The sequence below is a fragment of the Danio rerio genome, chromosome 6, assembly GCF_052040795.2.
Source record: "Danio rerio strain M-AB ecotype USA chromosome 6, GRCz13ab, whole genome shotgun sequence".
In the NCBI taxonomy this organism is placed as follows: Eukaryota; Metazoa; Chordata; class Actinopteri; order Cypriniformes; family Danionidae; genus Danio; species Danio rerio.
This window is the reverse complement of record NC_141026.1, coordinates 33,196,685-33,220,185: the sequence shown is the minus strand read 5'-3', so window position 1 is coordinate 33,220,185 and position 23,501 is coordinate 33,196,685. Positions and strand designations below refer to the sequence as shown.

The 23,501-nt window shown below is 36.0% G+C and overlaps 2 protein-coding genes across 10 annotated transcripts in view; both read left to right on the top strand.

Annotated features, from left to right (window-relative positions):
• Positions 1 to 23,501, top strand: part of lepr (leptin receptor) — an 847,758-nt gene that overhangs the window by 309,092 nt on the left and 515,165 nt on the right. The gene's annotated exons all lie outside the window — the stretch shown is intronic.
• The window catches only part of pde4ba (phosphodiesterase 4B, cAMP-specific a), a 338,467-nt gene that overhangs the window by 216,869 nt on the left and 98,097 nt on the right, over positions 1 to 23,501 (top strand). Inside the window, exon 1 of one of the 9 annotated variants that reach the window (XM_087257482.1) lies at positions 20,568 to 20,830. The exons of the other annotated variants lie outside the window; for them this stretch is intronic. Within the exon in view, the coding sequence (XP_087113608.1) occupies positions 20,742 to 20,830 (89 nt within the window). The 5' untranslated portion in view covers positions 20,568 to 20,741. Of the gene's footprint in view, positions 1 to 20,567; positions 20,831 to 23,501 lie in introns of those variants that run through there. 9 annotated transcript variants of the gene reach the window in all.

Below are 23,501 nucleotides of genomic sequence, written 5' to 3'. Positions count from 1 at the left end.
AAAATGGGATAATGTTGTAAATCACGTTCAGTTTTTGCACAGGCCAGTCGTCATGTTTCATTGGACCTTATTGTATTAGAAGACACTCTATTAATTTGTGCGGTTGCCACTTTTATGAAATACAACCCATTGAAACCTTTACTAAAATGTGTTTACTAAAAGTGTCTCTACTATCTTACTGAGTTAAATGTAGGATTTGTGTAGCTACAGTAGGTAGGTGGGGATAGACAATATGGCCAATTAAATCACAGTATTTTTCATGATTTCAGTTGATGAAGTATAATTCTGATATTGTTATGAAAAGTGTTTCAAAAGAATGCCCATATCTGTACAAAAGTCAGGAAAAAAATGAATTTGTCAAGTCTATGAAACCTCCTCATATAAAATCATTTAATATTTTACAGGTAAACACAGTGTACATAACTTGTTTGCCTTTTATTTCTGTTTAGTATTCATGCAAGCAGGAAATAGGAAATAAGCATAAATAAACCAGAAATACACACAAACCTTTAGACCTAAACTAAACATAGACTGAGTATTCTTGTAGCCTGAAATAACAAGAAGTGAGTGGTATCAACAACTAATTAAATACAAACAAACAATTAATTAAATACAAATAAATCAATAAATGCTAGTTTTTGATTTGTTTTTAAAACAATAATTCATTAAGTAACAAAAATATGACAATATGATACAACACAATTGTATTAAAAAATTATTTGGAAAGAAAAACAATAACAAAGCAAAACAAATATGAGGGGGAAATGAAACAAAGAGGCACATTTTCATTAGTAAAAAGTCATTTCAGATAATAATAGGAAATAATTAAAGATATATGTCATCTATAGAAAGCATGCCCCAGACCATTATTTGGCAATATATGTCTGAAAAGGAAAATATATAGACAGGGCAAGTTAGTGTTGAGTTATTTCATATTTTCCTGTTTTATTCAGTAAATTGGCAAAATCAGAATTTGTATTAAAGTATATGTATGATTAAGAAAAAAAAAACATGCTGCATGAACTTATCTGTCCACATCAAAACGCTAAAATGTATATTGTAATATTTGAGATTTGTTTAATATCACCATAATTGGAAAAAAATCCATCATATACAATATATTAATTACGGCTGGTACGATGGTATATATCATTATCGCAGAATGAAATGTGTACTGTAAAATACTTTTTTATTCCAGGTATACCGTGAAATGTAAATAAGTGTGCGTGGCCAAATCACATCCAACATGCCTGAAGCTGAGAAATATTTTGCCAATTGCTTTATAATTTCAACAAGAAGTGATCACTTAGTTTCAATATTTATACAAGGATTATAATTCTTCATAATTTGTATTTTTAAGGGAAAAACAGTTTGATAGTTGCTTAAAGTGTTTACATGTTTATATTTTCCATATTTAATTTTTATTTTCCTGTTACATGGGATATGTTATATAGCTGTGAGAAAATATTACTTGAGAAATGTTTATATAATAAGGTCTGTCTGCATAAAACTTTGAAATGTGACATTAAGTGGAATTAGTTTTTCACCTACAGTCATATTACATTAAACATATTCATTAAGCTTATTTATTATACTGTATAAAGATTATTTGTACATTTTCTAGAATAACTTCCCTTATAAAACAACTATATTTTGAAAGATAACGTTACCATGAAATGCATGTTCTCATATAATAGAATACCATTTTGATCATACTGCCCAGCCTTAATATTGATATTGATGTACTGTCCAGCCCTTTGGATTGGTAAAGCAACAATCTATACTAGTGAAACAATCATGATTGCAATACTAATGAAACACAGACTGATAAAATGGCTACCTTGAATAGACTGTCGATTTCAGGATGATGGCACATGCAATACGACATTGTCACTATTTTCATTCCAGCCACAGGAAGCTTAACTATAAAACATACTGTAACTATAGGTCATGGTAAGCTGCTTGCATCAACAACTTATGCAGTGTTTTTTTTTCAGTCTCTCTAACTTTGTTTTGTTTCTAATTGATGTATTTTTTAACCTGTATTTATTTATTTTTTATCTCAAAGTGATGGTAGCCATAGTTTTTTTTTAAATCACCAAAGAAGACATTTTTTTTCAAAATATTTTTAATTTTAGCATAAGAAAGAAACTCAAAATTAGTTTTAAACCAGTTAAGAGTGAGCAAATTTAAAGTTGTGGGTGAAATACAGTATTTACCTTTAAGGTAGTAATCATTGTGAATAATTGTCCTATATAGGGGTTTGTCAGGTAATGTGTACTTTTCTTGTAAGAGGGAAGTGGCTTTTTGTAAACTACTGATTTGACCGAAGTGTGTGCGGTTTAAAATAGGTTCACACCAAGAATGACAACTATAGTTTTCACACCATCAGATGGTAACATACAAGCAGTATGTTTTGAAAGTTTTGAGATCTGGCACTTTAAATGATGTTTGTCAATGCTGTTTTCTTTAATAAGATAAAGAAATCTTTTTAGATGTTATCTGTTATTTTTTAGATGGTTTAGCGAAATTAGCTAAATTTATGAATATTAATGCCCCGTAATTACAAGTTATTATTAATTATGAATATTCAGAATTAACTTATAGTTAATTAATTAATTCGGCTAAGTCCCTTTATTAATCCAGGGTCGCCACAGCGGAATGAACCGCAAACTTAACCAGCACGTTTTTACGCAGCGGATGCCCTTCCAGCCACAACCCACCTCTGGGAAACATACACACACAAACACACACGCACACACACTCATACACTACAGAAACACGCACACACTCATACACTACGGACAATTTAGCCTGACCAATTCATCTGTACTGCATGTCTTTGGACTGTGGGGGAAACCGGAGCACCTGGAGGAAACCCACGCGAACGCAGGGAAAACATGCAAACTCCACACAGAAACACCAACTGAGCCGAGGTTCGAACCAGCGACCTTCTTGCTATGAGTCGACAGCATTACCTACTGCTCCTCTGCGTCGCCTTATAGTTAATTCAACAAAATAAATATAACAATGACTTTGTCCGCTTGTCTGTGCAGTTGTTACGCTTGTAATTATTTATTTATTTTGAAAGGCAATTTTAGCTACTTCTAGTGAAGTAGATGAATAGTTTAGAAGTTTTATTAAACTTAATAAGCTGGCAGGCTTTTTACTATTAGAGTGACCTTTTCTGTGAGGCAAAACAAAAACAATCCAATGTGACTTTATCGTGATTTATTGAAAACAAAAGAACAGAATTGCGAGGAAAATAGAGAGGTTTGATAAAAGAAGGCAAATCTAACTCAGTCCCACACAGCTATTAAGAACCACCAAATATATAAACACCTTAAAAGGGCACAGCATAAACGCATGACTAAGTATTATGCCCCAAGTCTAGGGGAAACAAAAGGGCATAATAAACGAAGAAAAAAAAACAAATGTGTTGGGGTGGTGGATTTCCCAAACTAAACAAAACTTAAAGCAAAAGATTCCCTTCGGTCGACAACCAAACTCACACACTCAATTGAGAGTATATATGAAGATATTTATTATAGAAAAATAGGGTTTATATAAATGAGCATTTCGTCAGGGTGGCCACAGGCCAAAATAACAAACAAAAGAATCTATAAAATAAATCCACTAAATTACCTATTACTATTAAAATAAAAATACAAGAATCTTACCTTACTCCCTAACATAAACAAAGTCAAAAGTAATCAAATAAATAGGCAGGTCACCCCTACACGCTCAAACTCTCAAAAAAATATTCAAGCATAGGATGGTCATCAATACAAAGTTGGTTGGTGTTTGATCGTCGGGCCGAAGGGGGTGAGGGAAACCCAGGAGCTCCACTCCAAACACCGAACGCAGCAGAAATGAGCTCCCCGATCCCTGCCGGAAGCTCCCTTATAAACAGGCCTCGTAGACCAGCAGCCAATCAGAGCAGGGCGTGGGAGCCTATAATACAACAGAAAAACAGCAAGGAGGCGGGACAAAAGAAAAAGAGTACAATCCACAATAATAAACAAATAAATAAACTAAGTCATAACTAAATACTAGTTTAGTGGGTCTTTCTCTTTCGTGTTGAGTTTTCTCCGATGCTTGGAAGAATAAGTATTTTAAGAGGTTTTTTGTTGTTTAAGAGTTTGCTGCGCTTATCGGAGGATATACGCAGCGCAAACAAACAGATATAATTTGCAGAAAAAATAAGAAATGCGGACTCAAGTGAGTCACGAGGTACAGAAACGGTCCATCCTTTGTGTTGGTGACCTTATGTGATGATGTGTGGGTGTAACAGATATTTAAAGGTATTGGTAAGGTAACTCCCAGTCTCTCTTGACTGACGAATGGAGAGAGAGGAAAAATTGCACGGTAAACTTCCTTTATTCCTCCTCGCTGGTCTGTACCATCCCAAGACAGATAGACAAAACTTTAACTCATGGTTTGAAAATACACCCAGCATAAAAGTTATCATCCTGTGTCCTAGATCATGAACTGTAGAATTATGCATGGAGATGAATGACACTTTAAGAAATACATAAAATATAATTCATGCATTCTTAGCTTGTCTAATGTTTTTAAAAAAAGGCATATACCGGTTGGATTAAGAATTGAGATAGAATTGGGAAAGAAATTAAGTAAAAGAGCACATAGGTTACAAACACATTACATGTACTTTGGGCTGAATTGTAAGATTTCTATGACTTCATTTCAATAGTGTGTGTCTTTGTGTGAGTGGGTCCAAGCCAGGATGGATGTTTTTTTTCTATGGAATGTCTTTGATATGGGACAGGCTGGTTCTAACCAGCATCTTGGTAGATAAGGTGTCATCGAGTGACTTTCACTGTCAGACTCGCCGGCCCAAGGTGTCATAAACTCACGTAGAATGAACCCAGACCCTTCTAGGGGTAACAATGAAATTTTACCTCAGGACTTTCTGTTACAATGGTGGTAATCCATTTACATTTAGAGCAATTTTAGAACTCTCTCTCTTAATTATTGTAGTTATTTCCTTGGTATGAATGGATCTTAAGTTATAAAAGACTTTTTAGATGTGCACCTAAAATGCTTTTTTTGTGGAAATTCAGTTTAGTTTTTCTGTTTTGCATAGCATATATCTTAGAGATGACTGCAAAGCCAGTTTACAAAGTAATGTGCAAGAAAACTTTGAATGTTTACGGTGGAGAGGAAACTACAATACAAAACACAATGACGTAAATAACCTCTGAGTTGTTGAAGTGTTGTCAGTGAGATAGCGGAGTGAGATAAACCACCGCTTAAACATGCTTGCATTGTGATTGACAGGATTAGATGAACAAAGCTTTGTTTCAGGGTTCATCTGGGAAGCTCCACACGAGCACACACAGGCAGCTGTCATGCCTGCGTTGAGGATCAGTTTACAGCATGCTTTGTGACAGGGTCATGGAATACTCTGCTCAGCGCATATCATGTCCAACATGACCCCTCCAACACTGTAATACAAGCAAGTGCTATGGAAAAATTCTGTTTTATTGTTATAGTATATACAATACACCTTGAAACCAGCGATGGTCTGAGTATCTTGTGGGACTGTAAATAACTAACTTGCTTAGTTTTTTGAGTTTAGAAACTTATGTGAAAAAACCTATTGAGTAAACTTACTCAATTTATGTTGGGACAACAAGAAGGAATTTTGTGGAACCCTGCATTTGAAATAGAAATAAAGATATAGTGGATTTATATTAATTTGATTTTTAATTTCTATACTGCAGTGAGTTGTGGACAAACTGTAAACTACTTTAAAGGTGCTGCATGTAAGTTTTTGACTCTTTTAAAGCATAGAAATACTTTAATATATTTGCAGATATTTAGGAAACATGCCAAGTGAGCATTCTTGTTTATCTGAAAAACAATGCTGAAGTCAAATATTTTGCTTTGAAAATGTGTTTTTCGTGCCGAAACACTGTCTTTGTTTTGGTCATTTAACCCGCACAATGCCAGTTTAGCCAATTATATTTCAGCACCCTGGGTTGCCTTGATGGAAAATCGCATACTTCATTCAGTCAGAAAGGCTCTAAAAAGCATGCTTTCGTAAACGAAATTAGACTTCCGGTGGACAGTAGCAGACTCCAAAATGAGTCGCAGATTCAGTTCCACAGGTGGTTTTTAATTAGCAAAGAATATAAATATTAGGAATGTAAACATTAGGCGTGCAGGTTACATTGTAACTACATGTCCTAACAACATGCTACGTGACGAGATTTGCAGTGATAAACAATTTAGCTGTTTGCACCAAAGGAAACATGACAGAAATTTAAATACAGCCATTCAGAAGCACAGAATATGCATTCACTCATGAAATGGTAGGGTTTATCCAATAAAACTTTGAAAACTGAACGGACACTATTTCAATTCACTATAATCTTCTATGTGAAGTTGCTTTGACAGTGATGTAGACATGGATCTACATTGTAAAAGCACTATAGAAATAAAGATGAATTGAATTGAAATTATTTGTTAGTTGTTGGGTAGGCAAAAATCATTTAGCTATAAATATTGTTTTTCAGATTTTAATATAAATAAGATATATAATAAAGTAATAAAACATAACATGCCATATGTTACAATATATTATATGTAAGATAAATATATTTAAACAAAAATCTATAATTTAATTGTTAAATTAATATTTTTAATTAAAAAATACTTTAAAATTTAATTAATAATAAATATTTAGAAATTGAAAATTAAAATAACATTTTGTTGTACTATACTTCATAAGAAGCAGGTGAAAGGTATAATCTTGACTGCCTTAGTCATACTGAAACTAAACATTTCTATGAACTCACCATGGTTCGAAACATTCTCATTTCCGGTTCAGCCACTTTTTGAAATGGACCTGGAATGTAATTCACAGCTCCACAAGTCTATATCTCCACTTCCCCATCTCACCTCTAACCTAAGTGAGATTTGAAATCGACTGCATTACAGATTGAACTGATCCCAGTGCTTTAATACAGTCTATTTGCTCAATTATGGAATGCATTACGCATTAAGCAGTAGACACCTGATAGGGCTGCATTACCCATGAAAATAAGATGCAGTTATGTGTCATTTTCATGATCAGCAGGCTATTATGCAGGTAGCTGCAACTTAAGTGCTATCCTGTGTTTTTGCCAGTCAGATAAGCTTGTACAGAGTGAGTGGTGAAAGCGTGTAGATTGGATCCACTGGGCTTTCAGATAGCTGGCTTGACAGTGGGAGTTGGGCCCTTTTGCCTACAACCATTCACTTTCTCTGCATTCGCCCTTCTGGTTAGAATCACCCCTTACTGCCTTTTAGTCTTGCTCTCTCACACTCATTCCTATCAGTTCTCTCTTTTCTCACCTTTTACGTCTTCTTAAAGCCTTTATGACTTTTGTTTTATCTTAAGTTTGGCTTAAACCATGTAATTTTTAATGTTCATTTATAATTGTAGCTTGTCAGACTGTACAAATGTGATCTCCATTTCACAGTAGAAGATCTCAGTTGTCATAATGTCAGACTGAATCACCATAAAGATGTATCAGGGGACACACAAGACTCATCTTGAGTTTGATGTCATCAGTCCATGACACATGCAGTAACCCGCTCTCTAAAATGATTACTCATAGCAAACATAAACAATTTGTAGCTTTAGTTTTACTCATAACATCCCTTGATATTGACATAAAAAATTTAGTTTTAACATTCTCCTAAGGTGGTTTTAAGTTGTTATGCTGATTGCATCGTCAGGTTCAGCACTCTTATTGGTTTTTAGTTTAACGGACGTTGTAAGAGAATCACATTGGATGAAAATGTCTGAAATTGTCTTGACACTCCAAGAATGTTATTGGAGGGAAAAATTATTCGCATCTGCCAGTAATATGCTGTCGGTGAGCATGCCAAGGTGTCCTCGCTGCGGTATGTAGCATGATGGCATACACCATCATGTCGAATTCCTAAAGTAGTTGAAATTGTAACACACATGTTACTGTGATGATTTGGTTAAGTGTTGAGATAGAAATTAATAACTGTGAGTGAGAGTTGGGTTTATGGTTTACACACAATGTAATGGGTAATCTTAATAGTTAATATAAATAATTCTCATTTCTAGCAACAACCGGTCACGCACACACAATCCACTAAATATTGGACCTGATCCAGTACGTCACAGGTGTCAAACTCAGTTCCTGGAGAGCCACAGCTCTGCACAGTTGAGTTTCTAACCCTGATTAAACACACCTGATCAAACTAATTAAGTCATTTAGGCTTGTTTGAAATCTACAGGTGATGCTGGGGTCACACTAGAGCAGTGGTTCTCAAACTGTGGTATGTGTACCACTAGTGGTACGCGGGCTTCCTTCTAGTGGTACACGGAGGAATGAAATATGTCATATACATGCTACATATAATTCAAAATTTATTAAAAATGATGTATATAATATGCTATATATTATATATAGGCTATATTTCTGAGGTAATCTGCCAGGTTTTTTAACTGTGCAGAGTTTTAGCTGCTTTACTGGTCCAACTACGCTACGGTATTTCAATGCTGCTCATTTTGGTGGTACTTGGAAAGAAAATGTTTTTCTAAGGTGGTACTTAATAGAAAAAAGTTTGAGAACCACTGCACTAGAGTTTGTGCTTGCAAAATTCTGTTGTACGGCACTGCAAAAAGGGGCGGGATTAAACAAGATGGTTAGACATTTAAAAAAGCGAGCGATTGGTCCATGTTTCTGTCCAGAAAGATGTCATGTTTTGATCTTCGATTGGTCTCACATAATCATGTGATTCGATTTTGTACGTCAGAGTCATAGTTTGTAAAATATATGGACGTATTATCCATGATGTCACCTACAGGTTTCTGAAGAACCTAAAAAAAGCTACCAGTAGGCGAGGCCAACTGCCATTTTGTTCGTGCGTCATTGAAGCGACTGGGGGATACCAAGCAAGGGCAAAGAGGCAGAGCATAAGCAGAGCTATAGATACATGCTATTTTGCTTAGACAGACTTTTCTTTGAGAGAAATGCATAATACTTCATTACCTGCGACTCATTTGTGTTCTGATCACATGTGCTTGGTTGTATACTATATCAATAAAGTGTTTAGACTTTTAAAAACAATGTTGTAATACATTGAGACACCAAACATTGCTCTTATGATGTTTTTCTACAAGAGAAAAACACAAATTACATACAAATAATAATTCCAAAAGGCTGTGTAAAGCCACATAAAACAAAACAAAAAAGTTCAGTGGCTTATTAGCTGGAATCAGTTGAGGTGAAGTGATGGCGACCAGCGAGACCTAGCTGTTAGTCAAGTGGCCATGCCTTTAATTATTTAGACTTAATAAAACCTAATATAAAAGAAACGGATGAGTTATAAAATTATTCACCCCCTTACAGTTGTCATGAAGGGTAATATTAGCTATTTGCACCAAAATAATTTTTTTTGTACCAGAGTGTAAACACCTTTTTTCTGCTGTAAAATTGGCCATTTTAACTGTGGGGGTCAATACAAATTGCTCTATGGAGCCAGGACTGGAATTTCAATGAATTGCAGTTTCAGTTACTTCTGTATTTCCTTAACGAGGGAGAGTGTGAGGTTGCCGCTTGGTCAGAGTTCACCAAGCTTGAACTTTCCAATGCAGCGAACTGCGAAACTTGTCGCACGAGCTTGCGTTTCTGGCCTGACGCATTTGTGTGCGTATGAATGGATGTCTATGAGGAGAAAAGTCCAGTGTGACCGAAGCTTAAGTGTGTTGGAGCAGTGTTGGAACCAAACTGTGCAGGGCTGCTGCACAGTTTGACACCCCTGTAGTATGTCATCATGCCACAGGCTGCAGCGAGGACATACTCAAACATCACCAAACCAGTGATCAAAGACCACAGAATTTAGTCAAAGTTTCTGTGAATCTTTTAGGATTTCCAACATTTGTTTCAGATGATGATATTGTGGATGAAAAAGTGATGTACAAAAAATACATTCCGACGTGTTTATAAAAAATATTTACTTTGTACGATTATTTAAAACCTGTTTTCATTTTTTTTCTCCTTTTTTGAACACAAAGAAACATATTTTAAGGAATGTAGAAACTGTTAAATTTCCTACTATGTCTATCAGTAGCTATGGTTGCAACACAGGCTCATTGTAAAAATGTACCCATGTATACATGTGTGGAGAAATGTAGGGGATTGTTCAGTTGTTCAGTCAATTCAATTCAACTCATGTTTATTTCTATGGCGCATTTACAATGTAGATTGTATCAAAGCAGCTAAACATAGAAGTTCTAGTAAATTGAAACTTTGTCAGTTCAGTTTTCAGAGTTGAATTTCAGATCAGTTCAGTTTATTATTATTTTATTTTTTTTAGTTTAATTGTAGCAAAGTTTAAATTTTTCAAAAGTCCAAACATCAAAGAGAAAATCCATAGATGCAAGTCCCAAACCATGCAAGCCAGTTGTGACAGAGGAGAGGAACAAACTTCACCAATTGACGAAAGTGAAGGAAATAAAAACCTTGTGAGAAACCAGGCTCAGTCAGTCAGTAGACAGAGGCCTCTGGTGGATGTACACAAGAACAACAGGCACAAATGGCACTCCCGAGAGAAAATTAAGAAAGTGTACACAGTGGCCTCTGGTGAATTTGCGAAAACAAACACTGCAAAAAAAAGTGTAGTTCATGGGACATTTTTTGCACTGTCCAGTAATGTATACAGGGGTGCGTATCAATAATGAACCTGTGTTGCATGTTTCCAAAATTCAGAGGTCTTCTTTTTTGTTCAGCAGAACCTCCTGTGAAATGTTACTCCAAACCTTTATGTAATTGAAATACAACAGATATTATAATTGAACAATGTTGGTAATAGAAACATTTGGACTCCCACTGGATTTCTGTTTTATTATTTTGTCAAATACTGGAACTGTTAAATTATCAACATGTTTCAGAACGTCATATCTTGTGTTCCAAAGAAGAAAGAAAGTCTTACAAGTAAGCATTAGGATGAGTACAGCATGAATGATGGCGGAATTGTTCTTTATGTGTGCGCTGTCCCTTTAACTGTCTCTCTCTTTCTTTCTCTCTCTCTCACTCTCTCTCCTTGGGTGTCCTCTGTCTCACACCTGTCAGGGAACATCTCATCTGTGCAGGAATCAAAGAGAAGCATGAAGTTCCTATTGAACTCGTTAGATTGAATTAGACAGAGCAGGTAAACAGAGGTCTGTGCACTTTGATTAGAGGCGAGAGAGTGAGTGTGTCTCATGATGAATCATTGAAGTATTTCCACTGAGTGACAGGTTTGTGATTTTATGCAATGATTCAGGGCCAGCAAGACAGTTTGAGACGATAGCTGGATTTACATAGACATAACTAATCCACTTTCATTTAGACTATAGTAGCCTCATCTGAATATGAACTTTGTCTATTGAAATGAATAGGCCCAATCCAGATATACATCCAGATTGCAGAGGTGGTTTAAACCTTATCTAATCTGATTTACAGGACATGTAAACATTCTGTATGACTGCAAACTAAAACTGGACTTGTTCTGTATTTGCTGTGTTTTATAAATGAAGTACGGCAAATGGAACAAGATGTACAGCTGAACAGAACAGCAAAGCTTATTTTAACCTTTGCTAGCGTCTGTGAAATGATGCAGGACAACATTGCTTTGAACTTTCATCCACAGATTCCTTTTTAGTTCACTTGACCAGCCATAGCTGGGGTGATCTTTTCTGAAAACTTTACTTTGGCAAGCTGTTTCAGACTCCTCGAACAAACTTAAAAAGGAACTGTATTGGCCTGATATTATTTTTCTTTTATTTGATCCACACTTGAAGTTTATTGCAGACGTAAATTAAAAAATTTATACAATTTGGATTGTTACAGTAAACGGTTCATATGGTGTGTGGTTAACGAATAATGTTATTTCATTCACATGTTTCTCACATGCTTGAGAATGGCAATCAGTTGTTTTAGATGCACCAGCAGGGGAAAAGCATTGCAAAAGTGACCATTTGGTTGCAGTTTAGAGCTGTGATTTGCTGAGGCTTTAGATTCATTACAATAAAGTTTAGCTTTTTTTTTTTTTTGCACAGACCGATAGTTTCACTTCATAAACTCTCAATGATCTTCAGGGGTCAATGGTATCCATTTTGTTTTAACTATACAGTTGAAATTAGCCTTCCTTTGAATTTTTTTAATTTTTTAAATACTTCCCAAATGATGTTTAACAGAGCAAGGAAATTTTCACAGTATGTCTAGTAATATTTTTTCTTCTGGATAAAGTTTTATTTGTTTTATTTCGGCTAGAATAAAAGCTGTTTAAAAAAAACAAACAAAAAAACATTGTAAGGTCAAAATCATTAGCCCCTTTAAGCTATTTTTGATTTCATAAAATATTTATTTCTCAAAATATAGCGATCAAACCATCATTATACAATAACTTGCCTAGTTACCCTATTCTGCTTAGTTAACCTAATTAACCTAGTTAAGCCTTTAAATGTCTCTTTAAGCTGTATAAAAGTATTTTGAAATATATGTAGTGAACTGTTATTTGCTGTCATCATAACCAAGATAAAATAAATCAGTTATTATAAATTAGTTAATTAAACTATTATGTTTAGAAATTTGTTGAATAAAAATCTGCTCTCCGTTAAACAGAAATTGGGGGGGAAAAAAGGGGTGTGGGGGGTCGTAATAATTCTGATTTCAACTGTACTGTATATGTGTTTGACTCTGACAGTGTCTGCAGCTGTTCCCTTGCACTTAATATTACATTAATATTTAATGATTTAAAAATGCACTTGCACCACTTAGATGGTCTGGGGATGAGTGAATTACCAGCATTCTTTTATCATTTTTTGCGGTGAACTAAAAATGAACTAACAAATACACACACTGGCCACTTTAATAGGTACACCTATCAGACAGTTCGATAACGCAAATTTCTAATCAGCCGATCTCATGGCAGCAAATCAGCGCATTTAGGCATGCAGACATGGTCAAGACGATCTGCTGCAGCCCAAACTGAGCATCAGAAGGGGGAATAAAGGTGATTTAAGTCACTTTGAACATGGCATGGTTTTGATGCTAGATGGGCTGGTCTAAGTATTTTAGAAACTGCTGATTTACTGGGTTTTTCACACACACACATCTCTAGTGTTTAAAGGGAATGGTTTAAAAAAAGAGAAAATTTCCAGTGAGTGGCAGTTCTGTGGGCGCAAATGCCTTGTTGATGGCAAAAGTCAGAGGAGATTGGCCAGACTGGTTCCAACTGAGGTAGGCAGAAGAGCATCTCTGAATGCACAACACGTTGAACCTTGAGGCAGATGGGCTACAGCAGCAAAAGACTACACAAGGTGCCACTCCTGTCAGCTAAGAACAGGAAACTGAGGTTACAATTCGCAAAGGCTCACCAAAATTGGACAGTAGAAGATTACTCAATTTCTGCTGCGACCTTCGAATGGTAGTATCAGAATTTGCCATCAACAACATGAAAGCATGGATTCATCCTGACTTGCATCAACGGTGATGTAATGGTGTAGGGGATATTTTCTTGGCACACTTTGGTTTCATTAATACCAATTGAGCATTGTGTCAATGCCACAGCCTACCTCAGTATTGTTGCTGACCATGTCCATCCCTATAGGACCACAGTGTACCCATCTTCTGATGGCTACTTTAAGCAGGATATTGCACAATGTCATAAACCGCAAATAATCTCACACTATTTTCTTGAACATGATAATGAGTTCAATGTACTCAAATGATCTCCACAGTCACCAGAACTCAATCCAAAAGAGCATCTTTGGGATGTGGTGGAATGGGAGATTCGCATCATGGATGTGCAGCTGACAAATCTGCTTCAACTGTGTGATGCTATCATGTCAGTATGGACCAAAAGCTCTGAGGAATATTTCTAGTACCTTGTTATCTATGCCATGAAGTATTAAGGCAGTTCTGAAGGCAAAAGGGGGTCCAATTTGGTATTAGTAAGCTGTACCTAATAAAGTGGCCGGTGAGTGTATGTTGGCCACAATGTTCCATAAAGCAACCATTTCCTCCAAATAATGTTTTCTTTTGCTTAGAACGAGTTTTGCTCTCTCACTGCTTTGTAATTGGTGAGATTGGAATATTAATTTAGGTCATACATAATTCAGTCTTTTATGCATCAGTAATGAATCATTTGATAACTCATGTAGGCGTCACGTTGAGACTCAGATTATCAGAATGCACATACTATAACGTGGCTCCTTTCACATAATATGCAAAGGATTTTTGAAGGGCACTGAATTAATTAAGCAATCTGTGATGCTAGTGTGTATGAAGATAAATAGTTTTTTTTTTTCATTTAAATCTCACTGTTTTTGGCACCCTAATTCACATTTCTCTTCAAAAGTTCCTGTAGAATCCTTGAAGTGAAAATTAATCTAGGGTAATGTGTTATCAGTTTATATGTGAGCCACAATGTCAATCTCCAATCAACCTCATCGCATTCAGAGAAGCAACCATGACTAAACTGACAGAAACTGCTTTTCTGCTGGCCTTTCTTTGACTTAAGTGCTGCTCAAGTATCAATGTGTTAATATGAAGGTTAGCTAAAAGTAACGGCTCAAACTAACCCAGTCTAGGTTGACATCTGCCTCTTCAGTGATTATGGACTCTTCTGGTTCTCTGTTAGTTGGTCAGTTGGCCTCCTGCTGCTGTTCAGTCACTGAGGGTTATCTAATAGATGTCTGTTGTTATTTTTAATAATTAATAATTTAATTTCAGAGGTAATAAAACAACTAATACTCTGCAGAAGTGCAAACAAACATATTCTTCTTTAAATAATATGTGAGAAATGTTTAATGTGTCAAGGTAAGAATTTTATGTATGTCAACGGTCTTAATTTTATAAATAATATATATATATATATATATATATATATATATATATATATATATATATATATACATATTTACATATTTTATTCAGTTATTCAGTTATTAATTTATTTATTTATTTAGTAGTAGTATTTTTTTTTTTACTTGTTTATTGATGATTGATTAACTCATTAAAATGAACCATTTACCAAAACTGAAAATGTTATCGTATATATAATATATTCTGAAGAAAGCTAAAAACTGTGGCTATTGAATTCCATGGTATTTGTTTTTCCTATTACGGAAGTCAGTAGTTACAGGTGTCCTTTTTTTTCAAAATATCTTCTTTTGTGTTCAACAGGATAGACAAACTCAAAAAAGATAAAAACTAATCTTGATCTAAAAACACTGCAGTGTGAGTAGTGAGTAAAATTATGATTTTTAATTTTTTTTTGTGAACTATCCTTTTTATTAATAGTTAGCCCCTTATCTTCTACGCACATAATCATACGAAAAAATCAAGCAGGAAAAGGTTTCCATCAGATTCCAGCTCAATTGTTCGCAAGGATTGATTTCCTTTATTTATAAAACGCTGCCATCTTGTGGTTAGTAAAGTGTGTTTCTGTCTGAAGTAAGGAAAGGCATGTTCTTACATTGTTTATTTTCACCACATTCCAATTTCCTTCACACTACAAACCCGTTACTGCTTATGTCTGTTTGCATTATTTAAGTGGAACTTTTTTGTGATTAAAATCGAGCTGTTGACATGAAATATATATACATGTATATAATAGTTCTTTCTTATTTGTTCACAGCTCTTCAGGATAGTTTACTAAGTGACAAGTATAAACTCTTATTTTATTAGGAACCTGTTAGACCCTTATATGTTTACATTGTAAGAATTGTCACGAATGATGCTTAATTGTGTGGTTATGATGAGCAGTGTTGTGACGTTCTTTTACACTGACTCACTCTACATTCACAGCAGGCTGTTTGACTCAGTCTTTCTGTTGCTCATAATCATCATCATCATCATCTGTGTTTCCTCTGCTTTTCTATCATCTTTTCAATCACATTTTTGAGTGTTTTGTCTTTTAACAGTTCATTCTGTTTACCTTAATATGTTTTTTTTAGTTTCCATTTTTCATGGCTAAGTAAGCCTAATGCTTTAATGCAAAAAAGCTTTATTTCATTAAATTTGCACTAAGTTGTATATATTTTTACAGAGGGGATTTCAGGAATCTTCATTTATTCATTTATTTTCTTTTCAGCTTAGTCCCTTTATTGATCTGGGGTTGCTACTGCGGAATTAACCGGCAACCGGCAACTCAGACGTTTTATGCGTCTGATGTCCTTCCAGCTGCAATCCATCACTGGGAAACACCCATACACATTCAATCACACACATACACTATGGACAATTTAGCTTACTCAATTCCTCTATAGCGCATGTCTTTGGATCAGGCACTCAGTGTCAACCAGTTGAACATGCGAAAACGGGGAGAACATGCAAACTCCACACAGAAATGCCAACTGACCCAGCCGGGGCTTGAACCAGCAACCTTCTTGCTGTTAGGTGAGAGCGCTTACCACTGTGCCACTGTGCTGCCCACCATTGACTTCCATAGTAAGAAAAACAAATACTAAGTGAGCTGTTACAGTTTTCCTTTTGTCTTTTCTTTTGTGTTCACTGCACCACCGTGACACCCTTCAGGAATCTTTTTTCCAATAATTTGGCAATTATTGCAAACAAATATTAAGAATAAAACATAACTGTAGAATAAAATGTTATTTATAATCAAGCAAATTCTTGTATGAAAGTATTGCTTGGTTAAACCCTAAGAGAAAAACTGTATGTAACTTTTGCTGAGGTTTTGAAAATATGCATTGTGTTTGTAATCTAAATCTACAGGCACAAATTACTAAAATTTAACAAAATAATCACTTAAAAGTGTTTGTAAAAACCAATAAAAAATTTCCTCAAAAGCCCAAAATAAGCCAAACTATTTCTCCTTCAGTGTCTTGCTTAAAATAGAAATACAGCCTATCAGCCTATAATTAGTACTCTTTTCATTTCCATTCATATGTATGTGAGTGAAACACAAGACCAGAAAAGCAAGCTCGTGCAGTTCTGCGTTACACTGCATACCAGAGATTACTTTTGATAACCTCTGACCTGTGAAAAGCACTGAGAATTAACCACTGAACGTCACACACTGACCTCTTGAAAAAATGTCAGACATTGTTATATACAGTATACAGTCAAGTACACACAGTACATATATATAATGGAATTTAGTGAAAGGAATCTATTCATTCATTCATTTTCTTTTCGGCTTATCCCTTTATTAATCTGGGGTCCCCACAGCGGAATGAACCTCCAACTTATCTAGCATATGTTTTACGTAGCAAATGCCCTTACAGCCACAACCCATCACTGGGAAACACACACACTCGTTCACACACTCATTTACTACAGTCAATTTTAGCATACCCAATTCACCTGTACCACATCTCTTTGGACTTGTGGGGGAAACCGGAGCCCCTCGAGAAAACCCACGTGAACATGGAGAGAACATGCAAACTCCACACAGAAATGCCAACTGACCCAGCCGAGGCACATAAAGAAAAAATTAAATTTGTTAACTTCGCATTCAGAACAATGTGTATAATTTATGAATAAAGTACATTTTTAATACATTTATTTGGGCTTCTATCTATCTATCTATCTATCTATCTATCTATCTATCTATCTATCTATCTATCTATCTATCTATCTATCTATCTATCTATCTATCTATCTATCTATCTCCATCCAATCTTCCATCTATCCATCCATTCATACATACATCCAAATTTAAAATATAGTATTTATGTGTTAATATGCAGTGTTGAAATAAAGAAATGCATGAGTGAAGTGCAGATGTCAGTTGTCATATTGTACTTGATCGATTGATGCGTTTCTTTAAGGTTTTGGTTACTGATGTCCAGTGTATTGCAGTAAGTGCAATGAATTTATTTAATTTTTTTGCTTTATCAATGTTGTATAATGTATGTATTATTGTAAGAATAGTTTCCATCAATGGATTGGTCCTGAACAGTGTTGATAAGTCTGCAGTCTATGATGGTCCATTTAGGGATAGTATGAGTTTGCTTTGCATTCTTTTTTTTTGCTGGCTGATGTAGTCTCTGGACTGACATTTTACTAACTATTGCAACAATTTGTTTGGGCTGTTTGTATATTATTATTTTTTTTTATTATTATTATTTGTGTCTTTTTTGAAGTATGGGTATTGGAACATTAAAGCACTAGTTTAAATATTAGGAGTGTGTGTGTGCACGTCGGTTTTAATGTCTTGTTGGAACATGTGTGAAATAGTCACTACAGTTCAGAAATCTTTTTACATTTCTTCTAAGGAGTGACGACTTAAAGCATTCAGAAAGAGATTAGTTTGAGTAATGTCCCTTCTGAAAATCCCACTCCATGTCTTCTGTTTGTGTCTGCAGAAGTTGAAACTTCTCATGTGTTCAAACATTCCGACTCCTAATTTTTGAGCTCCGTCCCAGGTTTCATGAGCAGCCATGTTCACTTTTTGACAGACTGTATCCTACACTGTATATACAGTAATAACTAAATAACAAAAATGAAACACTGACAACTAAAAGTACAGTTGTTTTAATGAATTTAGGCATTATAATTATAATGTACTATAAAAGGGTGGCATGGGTAGCACAGTCCCCCCACGGCAAGAAGGTCACTGGTTCGAGTCCTGGCTGGGCCAATTGGCATTTCTGTGTGGAGTTGGTATGTTCTCCCCGTGTTTGTGTGGGTTTCTTCCAGGTGCTTCGGTTTCCCCCAAAGTCCAAAGACATGCGGTACAGGTGAATTGGGTAGGCTAAATTGTCCGTGGTGTATGAGTGTGTGTGTGGATGTTTCCCAGAGATGGGTTGCAGCTGGAAGGGCATCCGCTGCGTAAATCATATGCTGGATAAGTTGGCGACATAATAAAGGGACTAAGCCGAAAAGAAAATAAATGAATGAATGAATTTTAAAAAACTTGATTTCTGAACGTTTCTAAAAATGGTGTGTAATATAATGTGTATTTATATAGCGCAAATATTGTGTGTGGCCATACACCCAAAGCGCTTCACAGTCATGAGGGGGGTCTCTCCACACCACCACCAGTGTGCAGCATCCACATGGATGATGCGACAGCAGCCACAGGACAACGGCACCAGTGTGCTCACCACACACCAGCTATAGGTGGAGTAAAGAGACACTGATAGCGCCAATTTGGTAAATGGGGGTAATTGGGAGGCCATGATGGGTAAGGACCCAGAGGGAATTTGGCCAGGACACCGGGGTTACACCCCTACACTTTACAAGAAGTGCTATGGGATTTTTAATAATTTAGGGCATACTCACACTATGTACAGTTGTCTTGAACCGGGCCGAAGCACACTTGTCCCCCCACCTGTTTCCCCAGACAGCCTGCAGTCACATTGCATTCAGGCCTGGGCACGCTTGCGTCATCGATGATGCGCTGTTCAGTAAGCGCTTTCGCTCAGCACAGTGGAGATTTTTTTTGTTATATCGGTTTAGTCGTTAAATATGCTGTGACACGTCAAATATTTCGCTGAACAGATCAGCCACTTTTGATGCTCATAAACAATCATAAAGTCCTCGTGCTGCAGGAATTAGGAGGTTTGCTGAAGGTGCAGCTGTCGTGCATCTTTAATAATCTACAACAGTTTGCATTCATTGAACAGTAAGAATGATTAATAAATCCATATGAAACAGTCTCTTAATAGTTATGTCTCATCTTCAGTTTGGGGCTCAGGCGTGCTTTCCAGTTGAGCCCAAGTGAACCGCGCTCTGGCACACCTCTTCCAACCTGGCCAGGGCCGGCCAAGTGAACCATGCCTGAGCCTGATTCAGAGCACTCATACTTCTCAAACTACGGGCCTGGGTACGGTTCGGTGAGCATAGTTTGAGTACACCCTTAACGTGTCTTCTGAAAGACGGTACCCTCAGACAGTACGTCTCTTCCGGAAGACGGCACCCAAAGGCGGTATAGTGTCCCCTTCATTTTTACTGGGGCATTAGGACTCACACAGACCTTTCTATCAGTGTCTGTTTCTTTGTAGTTTAAGCATTGAAGGAATAGTTCCCCCAAAACTGAATATTCTGTCATCATTTACTCACTCTTCACTTGTCACAAACCAGTTTGAGTTTCTTTTTTCTCTTGAACACAACAGAAGTTATTTTGAAAACTGTTACAAACCTGCAAGCATTGACTTCCGTATTTGATTTTCCTACAATGGAAGTCAATGGTTACTGGTTTCTTTCTTTTTTCTTTTGTGTTAAAAAAAGAGTGAAACATACAAAGCTTTGGAACAAGTATTAGTAAATACTGGGTTAATTAATTTTTGGGGCCAAAGTATACCTTTAAAACTTTGTTGTATGTTTTGTATCGTTCACAGATCTCACAATAAATCATCACTCAGATTAAAAAAAAGGTGAAGTCTGGTCACCTTATTTATTTTTACACTCATGTTCTCTCTGAAACCCACTCCATGCCTCCAGTGTGCGTGTCTGCAGCACATGAATCTTCTCAAGCATTCAGACATTCCGTCTCCTGGTCTGCGAGCTCCGCCCCGGGTTTCAGCAGCAGCCGCCTGAGAGCTGAGCTGATCTGAGCACAGCAGAGTAGAGTTAGAGTTGAGTTGAGCTGACTCTGAGTTTGAGTTGTAGCGCAGCTGGACTTCAAAAGGAAGTGTGTGTTAAAGTCGAGCGCTGTGGGAGGGCACTGAGTGTTAGGGATCCATGCAGGGGAGACGCTACTAGAGCCAGTTTAGCGCTGTGTGCTTTTTTCGGGCCATGCTCCGCAGGTCTCCCAGCCACAGAGGCAGAGTTCACTTTGACTTCAGTGAGGAGGTGGTGAAGAAGCTGCACACCTCCAGCTTAAGGTTAGCGCTAACCTCCTCTTTCTCTCTCTCTGTCTCTGTCTGTTAGTCTGTTTTTTTTTTACTACGCTAAGTGCTACTTTGCATATGGGCTACTACTTGGTCATCTCTCCGCCTGTTGACGTCACATTTCTGTGCTTTTCTGTCACACAGCGATCAGGTGTCATCTCCTGTTGCTTGTGTGTTGTCTTGAAGCAGATCTCCATCTACAGTATCACATTTTTCTTTTGTATTCCCTTTTTTTAGTTCATTGTGATAAGTTGTTGTTGCTCAAGCCATTGTAAGTGTGTTTGTATGTAAACTAAGAGCTGTGTTTATGCAAGAGTCGACATGTTCAGAGCTGTTGTAATTTTTCCATCAGACTAATGAGTGTGTGTGTGAGAGTGTGTTTTGGATTGTGCAAATGAAATAGTGGAAATTATGGTTTGCAGTATATGAAGACCCGTTTTATGTGACCTCTTGTGAGATATTTTATTTTTTATATTATTTTATTTTTGTTGAGTAATTCTTTCTTTATTTCTTTTATCTTTATTATTTTTTCTGGACTTTTTTGTTTCTTTCCATATTCTGATGTTCATCATATTTTTGCACCTTTATTCATTACATTCTTTATAGCTTAATGCTTTACTGACTCGTGCAGTTGTATTCAGTGCACATAATTCAAAATATGCACACAATTCAAAATTAACAGTACATAATAATCAGTACTGCTCAAAAGTTTAAAAATTTCAGCTTTTATTCATCATAGACTCAAAAAAATTATCAAAAGTGACAGTACAGACATTTTAATGTTACAAAATGATTTTGGTTTAAAATAAATAAACATTTTTACTTCCGGTTCATTAAAGAATTCGTAAACATTTTGTCATTTTTACACAAAATTCAACAATTAGAAATTGAAACTTATTATTATTTTTTATTTATAAGATGCTTTTCATGCTGTGTTTATGTAAAAGTCGATGTAAACATTCACAGCTGTTCTATGTCTTCTGTCAGGTTTGTGTGTGCGTTTGTGTATGTGTATATGTGTGTGTGGAATCTTGTGGAATACAGTACATGCTCGTCATGCTCCTGACACCAGCTGATACATTCACCTCTACTGTAATTTCACACCCAAGACCTTTTCTTGATTTACTTTGCCTGCGTAAAGATCACCACCAAGCTGTAACTCAATCCTTAAAACAAAATAATCCTACAAGTTACATAAAGTGAAAAGGTTTGGCCCAAATTGAGAGGAAGACTGGCTGTAAGTGGCCCAATTTATTTTATTCTCTATCATTATCTGACACTTTCTTACTCCAATAATATTTGCTTGTTGAATAATTTCAGTTCCTCAACTAGTTCATGAATTAGTTTCTTAATTCATCAATTTATTTGTGCCCTTTATTTTCTAATGTTCAGTTTTTTTTACTTTAAATAGGTTTCAATTTTTTTTCAGAATTCCTAGCTGTATAATTTAAAAAAAATTGTTTGTTTTTCTTTTTTTTAATTTATTAATTTATTTAATTATTAATATTATTTTTTTAATATTATTTTTGTCATCCCCTGGTCATGTTAGTTAGTTAGTTAGTTAGTTAGTTAGTTAGTTAGTTAGTTAGTTAGTTAGTTAGTTAGTTAGTTAGTTAGTTAGTTAGTTAAAACATTCATTCATTCATTTGTTCTGTTTTTTTTTTAGATTCTATATATTTTTAAAGTGCTCGGTATGAATATGTGAACAATGTTGCCTTTTCAGCTACTTCATTTATTTACTTAACTTACTTTACTTGCCAACTTCATTTCATTTTTTTTTTCTAACTCACAAGGTTCAAACTTTGAATCATTTCTGCTTTTAAGGCGCTCTGTTTTGTCCTGCATGTGTAAGTGCACTGTTTCTCCAGTTCTGAATATGCCTTGTGTCAGTGAGTTTATATCTGTAATTGACATTGCACATGAATGAATGAGTTTGTGAACATCTGTGTTTACACACAGCGAGCTCTGACGTCCGCCAGGGTGTGTTAAGGTCTCCCATGACTCCAAATGCCAACAAAGATAATCTCCACGTTGGGTGGATTTGTGCTAAAAGGCAGACATGTGTGGCTTGAGCTCTGTGAGATATTTGTGTTTTGCCTGCTACACATTTATGTTGCCTTGAAAGCGTATGTGGCTTGGGTTGAGTTGGTGACTTAGAAAAGTTATTTGTGGATGCGGAGATGTTTAATTGGCTTGCATAATTAAAGTACATTTCTCATTCCACAATGCAGTACAGAACTGAAGTTTAATTCATAGTATGTGTTATGCAACATCATTCATTATTTACTCTGTACTGTTTGCGTAGTGTATGAGTGTGAATGAGTGTGTGTGGATGTTTCCCAGAGATGGGTTGCGGCTGGAAGGGCATCCACTGCGTAACAACGTGCTGGATAAGTTGGCGGTTCATTCCGCTGTGGCGACCCCGGATTAATAAAGGGACTAAGCCGAAAAGAAAATGAATGAATGAATGTTTGCATAGTCGGTTTTTCTGACTTTATAAGTATCATTAAACAGTTGTTTCCAAATGGTTATACAGTAGTCAACATTTGAAGTGGTTTAAGACCTTGCATCAAAGCTGTTCCTCATTGCGCGCCTGCATCTGCACTGCGCGACCTTTTCAAGGCTATCACGCACCGTACGTGGGCTAGTTTATGAAGATTACTAT